Source organism: Oncorhynchus tshawytscha, linkage group LG07, assembly GCF_018296145.1.
Source record: "Oncorhynchus tshawytscha isolate Ot180627B linkage group LG07, Otsh_v2.0, whole genome shotgun sequence".
In the NCBI taxonomy this organism is placed as follows: Eukaryota; Metazoa; Chordata; class Actinopteri; order Salmoniformes; family Salmonidae; genus Oncorhynchus; species Oncorhynchus tshawytscha.
Genome location: NC_056435.1, coordinates 72,113,354 through 72,129,950, shown reverse-complemented (window position 1 = coordinate 72,129,950; position 16,597 = coordinate 72,113,354). Strand labels below are relative to the sequence as shown.

The window sequence follows — 16,597 nt, the reverse complement described above, 5'->3', positions numbered from 1 at the left end:
TCTCTCTCTCTACACACCCCTCTCTCTCTCTCTCTCTCTCTCTCTCTACATACCTCTCTCTCTCTCTACATACCTCTCTCTCTCTCTCTCTACACCCTCTCTCTCTCTCTCTCTCTCTACACCCCTCTCTCTCTCTCTACACACCTCTCTCTCTCTACACACCCTCTCTCTCTCTCTCTCTACACACCCTCCTCTCTCTCTCTCTCTACATACCCTCTCTCTCTCTCTCTCTCTACAATACCCCTCTCTCTCTCTCTACACACCCCCTCTCTCTCTCTCTCTACAATCCCCCTCTCTCTCTCTCTCTCTACACACCCCTCTCTCTCTCTCTCTCTCTACACACCTCTCTCTCTCTCTCTCTCTACACACCTTTCTCTCTCTCTACACCCCTCTCTCTCTCTACACACCCCTCTCTCTCTCTCTCTCTCTCTCTCTCTACACACCCCTCTCTCTCTCTCTCTCCTCTCTCACCTCTCTCTCTCTCTCTCTCTCTCTCTCTACACCCTCTCTCTCTCTCTCTCTCTCTACTACACCCCTCTCTCTCTCTCTCTCTCTCTCTACACACCCCCTCTCTCTCTCTCTCTCTCTACACCCCCTCTCTCTCTCTCTCTCTCTCTACACACCCCTCTCTCTCTCTCTCTCTCTCTACCACCCCTCTCTCTCTCTCTCTACACCCCCCTCTCTCTCTCTCTCTCTACACACCCCTCCCTCTACACCCCTCTCTCTCTCTCTCTCTACACACCCCCTCTCTCTCTCTCTCTCTACACACCCCTCTCTCTCTCTCTCTCTCTCACACCCCTCTCTCTCTCTCTCTACACACCCCTCTCTCTCTCTCTCTACACACCCCTCTCTCTCTCTCTCTCTCTCTCTACACACCCCTCTCTCTCTCTCTCCCTCTCTCTCTCTACACACCCTCTCTCTCTCTACACACCCTCTCTCTCTACACACCCCTCTCTCTCTCCCTCTCTCTCTCTACACACCCCTCTCTCTCTCTCTCTCTCTCTCTCTACACCCCTCTCTCTCTCTCTCTCTCTCTCTACACCCCTCTCTCTCTCTCTCTCTACACCTCTCTCTCTCTCTCTACACACCCCTCTCTCTCTACACCCCTCTCTCTCTCCCTCTCTCTCTCTACACCCCCTCTCTCTCTCTCTCTCTACACACCCCTCTCTCTCTCTCTCTACACACCCCTCTCTCTCTCCCTCCTCTCTCTCTACCCCTCTCTCTCTCTCTACACCCCTCTCTCTCTCTCTCTCTCTACACACCCCTCTCTCTCTCCCTCTCTCTCTCTACACACCCCTCTCTCTCTCTCTCTACACACCCCTCTCTCTCTCCTACACACCCCCTCTCTCTCTCTCTCTACACACCCCTCTCTCTCTCTCTCTCTCTCTCTCTCTCTCTCTACACACCCCCTCTCTCTCTCTCTCTACACACCCCTCTCTCTCTCTCTCTACACCCCTCTCTCTCTCTCTCTACACACCCTCTCTCTCTCTACACCCCTCTCTCTCTCTACACACCTTTCTCTCTCTCTACACCCCCTCTCTCTCTCTCTACACACCCCTCTCTCTCTCTACACCCCCCCTCTCTCTCTCTCTCTCTCTCTACACCCCCCCCTCTCTCTCTCTCTCTCTACACCCCCTCTCTCTCTCTCTCTCTACACACCCCTCTCTCTCTCTCTCTACACACCTCTCTCTCTCTACACCCTCTCTCTCTCTCTCTCTACACCCTCTCTCTCTCAATCCTCTCTCTCTCTCTACACACCCCTCTCTCTCTCTCACACCCCTCTCTCTCTCACACCCCTCTCTCTCTCTCTCTCTCTACACACCCTCTCTCTCTCTCTCTCTACACACCCCTCTCTCTCTCTCTCTCTACACACCCTCTCTCTCTCTCTCTACACACCCCTCTCTCTCTCTCTACACACCCCTCTCTCTCTCTACACCCCTCTCTCTCTCTACACCCCTCTCTCTCTCTCTCACACCCTCTCTCTCTCTACACCTCTCTCTCTCTCTCTACACACCTCTCTCTCTCTCTCTCTACACACCCTCTCTCTCTCTCTCTCTCTCTCTCTCTCTACACACCCCTCTCTCTCTCTCTCTCTACACACCCTCTCTCTCTCTCTCTACACACCCTCTCTCTCTCTCTCTCTCTACACACCCCCTCTCTCTCTCTCTCTCTCTACACCCCCTCTCTCTCTCTCTACTCTACACCCTCTCTCTCACACCCCTCTCTCTCTCTCTACACACCCCTCTCTCTCTCTCTCTCTCTCCACCCCCTCTCTCTCTCTCTCTCTCTCTCTACACACCCCTCTCTCTCTCTCTCTCTACACCCCTCTCTCTCTCTCTCTCCCTCACCCCCTCTCTCTCTCTCTCTCTCTACTACACCCCTCTCTCTCTCTCTCTCTCTACACCCCTCTCTCTCTCTCTCTCTCTCTACACTCTCTCCCTCTCTCTCTCTACACACTCTCTCTCTACTCTCACCCCCTCTCTCTCTCTCTCTCTCTACACCCCCCTCTCTCTCTCTCTCTCTACACACCCCCTCTCTCTCTCTCTCTCTCTCTACACACCCCCTCTCTCTCTCTCTCTCTACACACCCCCTCTCTCTCTCTCTCTCTACACACCCCTCTCTCTCTCTCTCTACACCCCCCTCTCTCTCTCTCTCTACACACCCCTCTCTCTCTCTCTCTCTACACACCCCCTCTCTCTCTCTCTACACACCCCTCTCTCTCTCTCTCTACACACCCCTCTCTCTCTCTCTCTACACACCCCTCTCTCTCCCTCTCTCTCTCTCTACACCCCTCTCTCTCTACACCCTCTCTCTCTCTACACACCCCTCCCTCTCTCTCCCTCTCTCTCTCTACTACACCCCTCTCTCTCTCCCCCTCTCTCTCTACACACCCTCTCTCTCTCCCCCTCTCTCTCTACACACCCCTCTCTCTCTCTCTCTCTACACCCCCCTCTCTCTCTCTACACCCTCTCTCTCTCTCTCTACACACCCTCTCTCTCTCTCTCACCCCCTCTCTCACATCCTCTCTCTCTCTACACCCCTCTCTCTCTCTCTCTCTACACACCCCTCTCTCTCTCTACACACCCCTCTCTCTCTCTCTACACCCCTCTCTCTCTCCCTCTCTCTCTCTACACCCCTCTCTCTCTCTCTCTCTACACCCCTCTCTCTCTCCCTCTCTCTACACACCCCTCTCTCTCTCCTCTCTCTCTACACCCCTCTCTCTCTCCCTCTCTCTCTACACACCCCTCTCTCTCTCCCTCTCTCTCTCTACACACCCTCTCTCTCTCTCTCTCTCTCTACACCCCTCTCTCTCTCTCTCTCTACACCCCTCTCTCTCTCTCTCTACACATCTCTCTCTCTCTCTCTCTCTCTCTCTACACCCCTCTCTCTCTCTCTACACACCCCTCTCTCTCTCTACACACCCCTCTCTCTCTCTACACACCCTCTCTCTCTCTCACCCCCTCTCTCTCTCTCTCTCTCTCTACACACCCCCCTCTCTCTCTCTCTCTCTACACCCCCCTCTCTCTCTCTCTCTCTCTACACCCCCTCTCTCTCTCTCTCTACACCCCTCTCTCTCTCTCTACACACCCTCTCTCTCTCTCTACACACCCCTCTCTCTCCCTCTCTCTCTCTCTACACACCCCTCTCTCTCTCTCTACACACCCCTCTCTCTCTCTCTCTCTCTCACACCCCTCTCTCTCTCTCTCTACACCCCTCTCTCTCTCTCTCTCTACACACCCCTCTCTCTCTCTCTACACACCCCTCTCTCTCTCTCTCTACACACCCCTCTCTCTCTCTACACACACCCCTCTCTCTCTCTACACACCCCCCTCTCTCTCTCTCTCTACACCCCTCTCTCTCTCTACACACACCTCTCTCTCTCTCTCTACACCCCTCTCTCTCTCTCTCTACACACCCCTCTCTCTCTCTCTCTCTCTCTCTCTACACCCCTCTCTCTCTCTCTCTCTACACACCCCTCTCTCTCTCTCTCTCTCTACACCCCTCTCTCTCTCTCTCTCTCTACACACCCTCTCTCTCTCTCTCTCTCTACACACCCCTCTCTCTCTCTCTCTCTCTACACACCCCTCTCTCTCTCTCTCTCTCTACACACCTCTCTCTCTCTCTCTCTCTCTACACACCCCTCTCTCTCTCTCTCTCTACACACCCCTCTCTCTCTCTCTCTCTCTCTACACACCCCTCTCTCTCTCTCTCTCTCCCTACTCTCCTCTCTCTCTCTCTCTCTCTACACCCCTCTCTCTCTCTCTCTCTCTCTACACACACCCCCTCTCTCTCTCTACACCCCCTCTCTCTCTCTCTCTCTCTCTCTCTACACACCCCTCTCTCTCTCTACACACCCCTCTCTCTCTCTACACCCCTCTCTCTCTCTCTCTACACACCCCTCTCTCTCTCTACACACACCCCTCTCTCTCTCTCTACACCCCTCTCTCTCTCTCTACACACCTCTCTCTCTCTCTCTCTCTCTCTCTCTCTCTCTCTCTCTCTCTCACACCCCTCTCTCTCTCTCTCTACACCCCCTCTCTCTCTCTACACACACCCCTCTCTCTCTCTACACACCCTCTCTCTCTCTCTACACACACCTCTCTCTCTCTCTCACACCTCTCTCTCTCTACTACCCCCTCTCTCTCTCTCTACACACCTCTCTCTCTCTACACACCCCTCTCTCTCTCTCTCTCTCTCTCTCTCTCTACACACCCCTCTCTCTCTCTCTCTACACCCCTCTCTCTCAATTCCCTCTCTCTCTCTACACCTCTCTCTCTCTCTCTCTCTCTACACCCCCTCTCTCTCTCTCTCTCTACACACCCCTCTCTCTCTCTCTCTCTCTACACCCCTCTCTCTCTCTCTCTCTCTCTCACACCCCTCTCTCTCTCTACACACCCCTCTCTCTCTCTCTCTACACACCCCTCTCTCTCTCTCTCTCTACACACCCCTCTCTCTCTCTCTCTCTCTCTACACACCTCTCTCTCTCTCTCTACACTCTCTCTCTCTCTCTACACCCCTCTCTCTCTCTCTCTCTCTACACACCCCTCTCTCTCTCTCTCTCTCTACACCCTCTCTCTCTCTCTCTCTCTACACACCCCTCTCTCTCTCTCTACACACCCCTCTCTCTCTCTACTACACCCCTCTCTCTCTCTCTACACCCCCTCTCTCTCTCTCTCTCTACACACCCCTCTCTCTCTCTCTCTCTACCCCCCTCTCTCTCTCTCTACACCCCCTCTCTCTCTCTCTCTCTCTCTCTCTCTCTCTCTCTCTCTCTCTCACCTCTCTCTCTACATACCCCTCTCTCTCTCTCTCTCATACCCCCTCTCTCTCTCTACACACCTCTCTCTCTCTCTCTACATACCCCTCTCTCTCTCTCTACACCCCCTCTCTCTCTACACCCCTCTCTCTCTACACACCCCCTCTCTCTACACACCTCTCTCTCTCTCTCACCTCTCTCTCTCTACACACCCCCTCTCTCTCTCTCTCTCTACACACCCCCCTCTCTCTCTCTCTCTCTCTCACCCCCTCTCTCTCTCTCTCTCTCTACACCCCTCTCTCTCTCTCTCTCTACACACCCCCTATCTCTCTCCCTCTCTCTCTACACCCCCTCTCTCTCTCCCTCTCTCTCTCTACACCCCCCTCTCTCTCTCTCTCTCTACACCCCTCTCTCTCTCTCTCTCTACACCCCTCTCTCTCTCTACACACCCCTCTCTCTCTCTACACACCCCTCTCTCTCTCTACACACCCTCTCTCTCTCTCTACACACACCCCTCTCTCTCTACACACCTCTCTCTCTACACACCCCTCTCTCTCTCTACACCCCCTCTCTCTCTCTACACACCCCCTCTCTCTCTCTCTCTCTACACACACCCCTCTCTCTCTCTCTCTCTCTACACACCCCCTCTCTCTCTCTCTCTCTCTACACACCCCTCTCTCTCTCTCTCTCTCTACACACCCCCTCCCTCTCTCTCTCTCTCTCTACACCCCCTCTCTCTCTCTCTCTCTACACACCCCCTCTCTCTCTCTACACACCCCTCTCTCTACACACCCCTCTCTCACTCTACACACCCCTCTCTCTCTCTACACACCCCTCTCTCTCTCTCTCTCTCTCTCTCTCTCTACCCCCCTCTGTCTCTCTCTCTCTCTACACCCCTCTCTCTCTCTCACACCCCTCTCTCTCTCTACACACCCTCTCTCTCTCTCTACACACCTTTCTCTCTCTCTACAATCCCCTCTCTCTCTCTCTCTCTCTACAATCCCCTCTCTCTCTCTCCCCTCTCTCTCTCTCTCTCTCTCTCTCTACAATCCTCTCTCTCTCTCTCTCTCTCTCTCTCTCTCTACAATCCTCTCTCTCTCAACCCTCTCTCTCTCTCTCTCTCTCTCTCTACACACCCTCTCTCTCTCTCTCTCTCTCTCTCCACACCCCTCTCTCTCTCTCTCTCTACACACCCCTTTCTCTCACACCCCTCTCTCTCTCTCTACAATCTCTCCCCTCTCTCTCTCTCTCTCTACAATCCCTCTCTCTCTCTCTCTCTCTCTCTCTACACACCCCTCTCTCTCTACACACCCCTCTCTCTCTCGCTCTCTACAATCCCCTCTCTGTCTCTCTACACACCCCTCTCTCTCTCTCTCTCTCTCGATGTTGGCTGGGGGGCAAGGTAGATGTAACAGTGGACTGACTGCAGACGTTTTCCTCAATACTCTAGTGTCCTAGTTCTGTAGTTGCCTTGTGGAAGAATAGACCTGCTAAAGGATCTGTCGTAACATGTATCAATAGGGCTCATTGTTTACAATGTAAACAGTGTTTCCCCTTGTATTGTTGTGGTGTTCTGAAATATAGCTGAACTGGTGTGTATTAAAGCAGGGGTTCTCCAACCTCAGGGGGAGCCCCCAGGCTTCAAAAGCACTGTATTAAAGTAGAGTTGAACATGACCTTCACCTGGTGCAGTATGGGAGTGTTTTAATTATAATTATATTTTTAATGAAACCTTTAACTAGGCAAGTCAGTTAAGAACAAATTCTCATTCTCATTAACGTGACAATTTCCTGTAACGTGACGACGTCCTGTAACGTGACTACTTTCTGTAACGTGACGACGTCCTGTAACGTGACGATGTGCCGTGATGTGACGACTTCCTGTAACGTCACGGCTTCCTGACGGCTTCCTGTAACGTGACGGCTTCCTGTAACGTGGCGGCTTCCTGTAACGTGAAGACGTCCTGTAACGTGACGACGTCCTGTAACGTGACGACTTCCTGTAACGTGACGGCTTCCTGTAACGTGACGGCTTCCTGTAACGTGACGGCTTCCTGTAACGTGACGACGTCCTGTAACGTGACGACGTCCTGTAACGTGACGGCTTCCTGTAACGTGACTTTCAATGTTTTGGTACCATTCCCCGGATCTGTGCCTCGACTCAATCCTGTCTCTGAGCTCTACGGACAATTCTTTCAACCTCATGGCTTGGTTTTTGCTCTGTCATGCATTGTTAACTGTGGTACCGTTATATAGACAGATGTGTGCCTTTCCAAATCATGTCCAATCAATTGAATTTACCACAGCAAATATTTCTAACAGTTTTTGCTTTGTCGTTTTGAGGTATTGTGTGTACATAGATTAGGAAAAAGGTTACAGTTCAAACAGTACCAGTCAATAGTTTGGAGACACCTATCTACTCATTTCAGGGTTTTTATTTATTTTTACTATTTTCTACATTGTAGAATAATAGTGAAGACATCAAAACTATGAAATAACACATATGGAATCATGTAGTAACCAACAAAGTAAATAGATTTTGAGATTCTTTAAAGTAGCCACCCTTTGCCTTGATGACAGCTTTGCAGACTCTTGGAATTCTCTCAACCAGCTTCATGAGGAATGTTTTGCCAACAGTCTTGAAGGAGTTCCCACATATGCTGAGCACTTGTTGGCTGCTTTTCCTTCACTCTGCGGTCCAACTCATCCCAAACCATCCTATTTGTTCAGTGTACGTACACTGTGTACAAAACATTAGCAACACCTGCTTTTTCCATGAGACTTACCAAATGAATCCAGGTGAAAGCTATGATTCCTTATTGATGCCACTTGTTAAATCCACTTCAATCAGTGTAGATGAAGGAGACAGGTTAAATGATTTTTAAGCCTTCAGACAATTTAGACATGGATTGTGTATGTGTGCCATTCAGAGGGTGAATGGGGAAGTCGAAATATTTAAGTGACTACCTGGTGTCCATAGCTGTGTTGCTGTGACTAGCTGGTGCCCATAGCTGTGTTGCTGTGACTACCTGGTGTCCATAGCTGTGTTGCTGTGACTACCTGGTGTCCATAGCTGTGTTGCTGTGACTACCTGGTGTCCATAGCTGTGTTGCTGTGACTACCTGGTGTCCATAGCTGTGTTGCTGTGACTACCTGGTGTCCATAGCTGTGTTGCTGTGACTACCTGGTGTCCATAGCTGTGTTGCTGTGACTACCTGGTGTCCATAGCTGTGTTGCTGTGACTACCTGGTGTCCATAGCTGTGTTGCTGTGACTACCTGGTGTCCATAGCTGTGTTGCTGTGACTAGCTGGTGTCCTGAGCTCATTCAATAAGAAGGGAGACTACCTGGTGTCCAGCTCATTCAATAAGAAGGGAGGGGGACTACCTGGTGTCTAGCTGTTCAATGAAGGGAGGGGGTGACTACCTGAGCTCATTCAATAAGAAGGGAGGGGGACTACCTGAGCTCATTCAATAAGAAGGGAGGGGGACTACCTGAGCTCATTCAATAAGAAGGTGTCCATAGGGGGACTACCTGGTGCTCATTCAATAAGAAGGGTCCAGGGGGTGACTACCTGGTGCTCGTTCAATAAGAAGGTTGCTGGGACTACCTGGTGTCCATCGTTCAATAAGAAGGGAGGGGGACTACCTGGTGTCTCATTCAATAAGAAGGGAGGGGGACTACCTGAGCTCATTCAATAAGAAGGGAGGGGGACTACCTGAGCTCATTCAATAAGAAGGGAGGGACTACCTGAGCTCATTCAATAAGGGTTGGGGGACTACCTGAGCTCATTCAATAAGAAGGGAGGGGGACTACCTGAGCTCATTCAATAAGAAGGGAGGTGGGGACTACCTGACTACCTGAGCTCGTTCAATAAGAAGGGAGGGGGGACTACCTGAGCTCATTCAATAAGAAGGGAGGGGGGACTACCTGAGCTCATTCAATAAGAAGGGAGGGGGGGACTACCTGAGCTCATTCAATAAGAAGGGAGGGGGGGACTACCTGAGCTCATTCAATAAGAAGGGAGGGGGGGACTACCTGAGCTCATTCAATAAGAAGGGAGGGGGGGACTACCTGAGCTCATTCAATAAGAAGGGAGGGGGGACTACCTGAGCTCATTCAATAAGAAGGGAGGGGGGGACTACCTGAGCTCATTCAATAAGAAGGGAGGGGGACTACCTGAGCTCATTCAATAAGAAGGGGGGGACTACCTGAGCTCATTCAATAAGAAGGGAGGGGGGGGACTACCTGAGCTCATTCAATAAGAAGGGAGGGGGGACTACCTGAGCTCATTCAATAAGAAGGGAGGGGGGGGGGACTACCTGAGCTCATTCAATAAGAAGGGAGGGGGGGGGACTACCTGAGCTCATTCAATAAGAAGGGAGGGGGGGACTACCTGAGCTCATTCAATAAGAAGGGAGGGGGGGACTACCTGAGCTCATTCAATAAGAAGGGAGGGGGACTACCTGAGCTCATTCAATAAGAAGGGAGGGGGGGGACTACCTGAGCTCATTCAATAAGAAGGGAGGGGGGACTACCTGAGCTCATTCAATAAGAAGGGAGAGGGGACTACCTGAGCTCATTCAATAAGAAGGGAGGGGGGGGAGGGGGACTACCTGAGCTCATTCAATAAGAAGGAGGGGGGACTACCTGAGCTCATTCAATAAGAAGGAGAGGGGGACTACCTGAGCTCATTCAATAAGAAGGGAGAGGGGGGGGACTACCTGAGCTCATTCAATAAGAAGGGAGGGGGACTACCTGAGCTCATTCAATAAGAAGGAGAGGGGGACTACCTGAGCTCATTCAATAAGAAGGGAGGGGGGACTACCTGAGCTCATTCAATAAGAAGGGAGGGGGGGACTACCTGAGCTCATTCAATAAGAAGGGAGAGGGGGACTACCTGAGCTCATTCAATAAGAAGGGAGGGGGACTACCTGAGCTCATTCAATAAGAAGGGAGGGGGGACTACCTGAGCTCATTCAATAAGAAGGGAGGGGGGACTACCTGAGCTCATTCAATAAGAAGGGAGGGGGGGGGACTACCTGAGCTCATTCAATAAGAAGGGAGGGGGGGACTACCTGAGCTCATTCAATAAGAAGGTAAGAAGGGAGAGGGGGACTACCTGAGCTCATTCAATAAGAAGGGAAGGGGGGACTACCTGAGCTCATTCAATAAGAAGGGAGAGGGGGACTACCTGAGCTCATTCAATAAGAAGGGAGGGGGGGACTACCTGAGCTCATTCAATAAGAAGGGAGGGGGACTACCTGAGCTCATTCAATAAGAAGGGAGGGGGGACTACCTGAGCTCATTCAATAAGAAGGGAGGGGGGAGCTCATTCAATAAGAAGGGAGGGGGGACTACCTGAGCTCATTCAATAAGAAGGGAGGGGGGACTACCTGAGCTCATTCAATAAGAAGGGAGGGGGGGACTACCTGAGCTCATTCAATAAGAAGGGAGGGGGGGGGGACTACCTGAGCTCATTCAATAAGAAGGGAGGGGGACTACCTGAGCTCATTCAATAAGAAGGGAGGGGGACTACCTGAGCTCATTCAATAAGAAGGGAGGGGGGACTACCTGAGCTCATTCAATAAGAAGGGAGGGGGACTACCTGAGCTCATTCAATAAGAAGGGAGGGGGACTACCTGAGCTCATTCAATAAGAAGGGAGGGGGACTACCTGAGCTCATTCAATAAGAAGGGAGGGGGGACTACCTGAGCTCATTCAATAAGAAGGGAGGGGGACTACCTGAGCTCATTCAATAAGAAGGGAGGGGGGGACTACCTGAGCTCATTCAATAAGAAGGGAGGGGGACTACCTGAGCTCATTCAATAAGAAGGGAGGGGGACTACCTGAGCTTGTTCAATAAGAAGGGAGGGGGACTACCTGAGCTTGTTCAATAAGAAGTGTAGAAATGTTTTTCGTTGCCTTATTGAATTACCTTCGTTCTCTGTCTGTCTTAGAGGGGTTGGAATAAAACAGAAGACAAGTTTCCATTGGGCAATAAAAGTAATCTTCTCCTACTCTCTACAGAGGCAAGCCTTCCAACGGAAACTATCGTAGTTCCAAGGACCCAAGGGACCGCAGCCGTAGCCCCATAGAGAGAGCCGCCGCCCCCTCCATGGGTCTCCTTGGCAACCACCACCTGTACACCCCACACCGCCACATGCCCTGCCTGGCCATGGACCAGCCTCTCGCCCTGACTAAAAACAACATGGACGCCGCCCGCACCCTCGCCATCTCGCCCACCGTCAGTCCTGTGGAACGCCAGCAGGTAGAGAGAGAGAGAGACAGTCTTTCAAAGCTCAGAGCATGCAGGTAAAACGTTGTCTTCAAACCACATGCAAAAGGCCTAAGTGTGTGTGTGTGTGTGTGTGTGTGTGTGTGTGTGTTTAGAATCGTCCGTCAGTGATAACGTGCGCTCCGGCCAACAACCGTAACTGTAACCTGCCTAACAACGGCTGTTCCAACAACCTGCCTAACAACGGCTGTTCCAACAACTACAGCAGGAGACCAGCCAGCAACTGTAAGTACTATACCATGATATATATTATACACATTATATGTACATGTATGCTGTAAGTAGCATACTACTATAATATTATAACATACTACTACCAGTACAGAACCACAAGATCTTGCCGACAGGTCGCCTCGCTTCGAGTCCTTAGGAAACTCTGCAGTGTCTTTCCCAAAGCGGATCCTCTGTTCAGACCTCCACCCTGGACAGTGGATCTAATCCCAGAAGCCGACCCAAAACAACGTCGATGCAGAAGAGGCAGACTGAGCGGCCTCTTGGTCAGGCTCCGTAGACATGCACACCGCCCACCGCTTCCGAGTATACTACTCGCTAATGTCTCTGGACAACAAGGTAGACGAAACATGGTTCTTTCGGGATATGTTGTCGGAATCGGTTCAGCCACCGGGCTTCTCCATGCATCGCGCCGACAGAGATGAACACCTCTCTCGGAAGAGGAAGGGCGGGGGTGTATGCTTCATGATTAACTCATAGTGTAATTATAATAACGTGCAGGAACGCAAGTCCTTCTGCTCACCCGACCTAGAATTCCTTACAATCAAATGTCGGCCATATTATCTCCCGAGAGAATTCTTGTTGGTTATCATCACAGCTGTTTATATACCCCATCAAGCAGACACCATGACGGCCCTGAAAGAACTTCATTGGACTCTATGTAAACTGGAAACTACATATCCTGAGGCTGCATTTATTGTAGCTGGGGATTTTAACAAAGCTAATTTGAGAACAAGGCGACCTAAATTCTATCAGCATATTGATTGCAGCACTCGCGCGGGCATTATACTCTACCACTGCTACTCTAACTTCCACGATGCATATAAGGCCCTCCCTCGCCCTCCCTTTGGGCAAATCCGACCACGACTCCATCTTGCTCCTACTGTCTTTATAGGCAGAAACTCAAACCGGTTGTATCCGTGACTAGAACCATTCGACACTGGTCTGACCAATAAGAATCCACTCTTTAAGATTGTTTTGATCACGCAGACCGGTCAGCCTCGGAGAATAACATCGATCTATACGCTGACTCAGTGAGTGAGTTTATACGGAAATGCATTGGAGATGATGTACCCACTGTGACTATTAAAACCTACCCTAACCAAAAACTGTGGATGGATGGCGGCATTCCCGCAAAACTGAAAGTGCGAACCGCCGCATTTCACCGTGGGAAGAGGTCTGGGAACATGGCCGAATATATAAATAGTGTAGTTATTCCCTCCGCAAGGCAATCAAACAAGCGAAATGTCAGTATAGGGACAAAGTGGAGTTGCAATTCAATGCAAGGCAGGATCTACAGGAAATAACGGACTACAAAAAGAAAATCAGCCACGTTACGGACCCTGACGTCTCGCTTCCAGACAAACTAAACACCATCTTTGCCTGCTTTGAGGATTATACAGTGCCACCGTTGTGGCCCCCTCCCCTCCTTCTCCGTGGCCAACACGTGAGTAAGACATTTAAACATGTTAACCCTCGCTTGGCTGCAGGCCCAGACGTCCTCAGAGCATGTTCAGACTAGCTGGCTGGTGTGTTTGCGGACATATTCAATCGCTCTCCCTATCCCAGTCTGCTGTCCCCACATGCTTCAAGATGACCACCATTGTTCCCAAGAATGGCCACTCTGACTATTTACATTGATTTTGTTCACTGCTGCTAATCACTGTCTATGTATAGTCACTTTACCCCTACCTACAAATTACCGGTACCCCCTGTATATAGCCCTGTTATTGTTATGTAATTTTGTTACTTTTAAATACATTTTTTAGTTAGAAAATATTTTCTTCTTTCTAATTCTTGAACTGCATTGTTGGTTAAGGGCTTGTGAGGAAGCGTTTCACGGTAAGGTCAACACCTGTTGTTTTCGGCGCATGTGACAAATACAATCTGATTTGAATGAAAGGACTCATCATAGATATAACCGGTTTTAGCATGGACATTACCATCGAGGGCTTCCACCATTTAAAGTAGTCAACTGGGTGGGGATTCAAATGTGTTGGGAGCGATCGGCCAATGATCAGAGAGCAGAGAGTCTTCTTCAAAGTGGGTTGCCTATTATGGCAACGGCTTTAAGCTCTATCACCGCCATCTAGTGGCCACAAGAGTTAGTTCAGGATTCCAGCACAGCAGGTGGCAGTAAAATCAACAATGTAAAGCTTTTATGCTTTTTTTCAAACACACAGGAAGAAGGAAATTGACTACTTTTAAAATGGATATAGTCTCAATGAAGCTACCTTGGCTATCAGATGCCATAATGACACAGATCCAAAGATGAGACCTCTATTTAAGTCTTAGGGTTCTATCAGTTTGTTCAGGGTTAAAAAAACACCAGATTGGACTGTTCCACGGCCAGCCGTTATGAAACAGGTCTCTCTGACAGTAGGCTGGTTTACCATGTTCTGTCTGCCGGGTCAATACATGTATAGTCCTGTAGCTGTAGTAGATTTAATGAACTAGTGTCTGTGTCGTTTGCTTCTTCCTCCTCTCTCCTCACACACAAGTGAAATGTCCTCTCCTCTTCTCTCCCCCCTCTCTCCAGCCAATACGGCGTGTGTTGACCCGGTGATCGAGGAGCATTTCCGTCGCAGCCTGGGGAGGAACTACAAGCAGCCGGAACCCGTCACTAACTCTGTGTCCATCACCGGCTCTGTGGACGACCATTTCACCAAGGCCTTAGGAGAGACCTGGCTGCAGATCAAAGCCAAAGGAAGCTCCTCCTCCTCCCCTGACTCCTCCCCCAACAGTCACATGGTCAACCACAACCACTCCCCTTCGGTTGTGTCCTGAATGGAGGAGCTAGTTTAGGCCAATCAGAGCCAGCTATACCCCACCCTGTTCACTGTAACCACAGGGCTGGTTGACCCGCTACTGGGAGGGTATTGTTTGTTTTGCTCCAGCCCTACACTAACGCCATCTAACACACCTGGAGCAAGATACGGAGGAGTAACCGATTTTAGATCAGGGTCGTATTCCTTTTCTGTTGTTAATTAGCTATAATGTGCACAAATGCATACGACCCTGCTTTATAACAGGGCTGGAGTAAAACCCTGCATCCTCCAGTAGCTCTCTAGCTGGTAAGAGGGTTTGGCCTTGGGCCCTGGTATGACTACCCTGAATGATTTTGTCCCCACAGAGAGCTGTGTTAATAGCTAGCTATGTAGCCGTGTACATAGAGGATAGAGGGGTGTTTCCCTTTTGGCATTTAGTGGGATTGTATTAGTTTGTTGAAGTAGGTTTGTGTTATTGGATGGCCAAAAACGTTGACAACAAAAGCGTTTGTTTCTATCCAATGGATTCTATATGGAGAAGCAGCTCAACCAACCACATGCCTTCGTTACCAAAGAGAACTCGGATGAGAATCTGTCAACCCATTTAACAAAGAAAAGAAAAAGCCATTATTTTATTTCTCTTTCCATCTCTCTAGCACCCCACTGCAAAGCATCTCCCCTCCTCCCCTGTCCTCCCATCTCCTGTTCTCTCCTCTACCCTCCTCCCATCTCCTGTTCTCTCCTCTCCCTCCTCCCATCTCCTGTTCTCTCCTCTACCCTCCTCCCATCTCCTGTTCTCTCCTCTACCCTCCTCCCATCTCCTGTTCTCTCCTCTACCCTCCTCCTCCCTCTACTCCTCCTCTCCTCTACCCTCCTCCCCCTCTCCCTCCTCCTCTCCTCTACCCTCCTCCCATCTCCTGTTCTCTCCTCTACCCTCCTCCCATCTCCTGTTCTCTCCTCTACCCTCCTCCCATCTCCTGTTCTCTCCTCCTCCCTCCTCCCATCTCCTGTTCTCTCCTCTACCCTCCTCCCATCTCCTGTTCTCTCCTCTACCCTCTTCCCATCTCCTGTTCTCCTCTCTCCCCCTCCCATCTCTTGTTGTCAGTTATATGTGTACCTCCTCCCAGGGCCCTGATTAGCACTCCCATCTGAGGGACCTGGGGTCCATATCATCTCCTGATGGAGACGCTACAGTCTACATGCTCCCATCTCCTATTTTATTTCCTTTCCATCTCTCCCATCTCCTGTTCTCTCCTCTCCCTCCTCCCATCTCCTGTTCTCTCCTCCCCTCCTCCCACCCTCCTCCCATCTCCCTCCTCCCACCTCCTCTCCTCTCTACCTCCTCCCATCTCCTGTTCTCTCCTCTACCCTCCTCCCATCTCCTCTTCTCTCCTCCCATCTCCTCCTCTCCTCTACCCTCCTCCCATCTCCTGTCCTCTCCTCTACCCTCCTCCCATCTCCTGTTCTCTCCTCTACCCTCCTCCCATCTCCTGTTCTCTCACCTCTACCCTCCTCCCATCTCCTGTTCTCTCCTCTACCCTCCTCCTCTCCTCTACCCTCCTCCCATCTCCTGTTCTCTCCTCTACCCTCCTCCTCTCCTCTACCCTCCTCCCATCTCCTCTTTCTCTCCTCTACCCTCCTCCTCTCCTCTACCCTCCTCCTCCCCTTCTCTCTCTACCCTCCTCCCTGTCCTCCCCCTCCTCCCCTCTCCTGTCCTCCCACCTCTACCCTCCTCCTCTCCTCTACCCTCCTCCCCCTCCTCTTCTCTCCTCTACCCTCCTCCCTGTCCCCTCTCCCTCTCCCCTGTCCTCCTACCCTCCTCCCCTGTCCTCTCCCATCTCCTCCTCCCTGTCCTCCCACCTCTACCCTCCCTGTCCTCCCACCTCTACCCTCCTCCCATCTCCTCTTCTCTCCTCTACCCTCCTCCTCTCCTCTACCCTCCTCCCACCTCCTCTTCTCTCCTCTACCCTCCTCCCCTGTCCTCTACCCTCCTCCCCTGTCCTCCCACCTCCTCTTCTCTCCTCTACCCTCCTCCCATCTCCTCT

General features: G+C 51.1%; 1 protein-coding gene across 3 annotated transcripts in view; it reads left to right on the top strand.

The window, feature by feature from the left end:
• vgll4b (vestigial-like family member 4b) overlaps positions 1-15,280 on the top strand; it is a 109,327-nt gene extending 94,047 nt beyond the window's left edge. For all 3 annotated transcript variants that reach the window (XM_042324901.1, XM_042324903.1, XM_042324900.1), the window contains 3 exons: positions 11,286-11,526; positions 11,649-11,778; positions 14,324-15,280. In XM_042324901.1, the coding sequence (XP_042180835.1) occupies positions 11,286-11,526; positions 11,649-11,778; positions 14,324-14,571 (619 nt within the window). In that variant the 3' untranslated portion in view covers positions 14,572-15,280. The remainder of the gene's footprint in view (positions 1-11,285; positions 11,527-11,648; positions 11,779-14,323) is intronic.
• Positions 15,281-16,597: the final 1,317 nt, after the last annotated feature.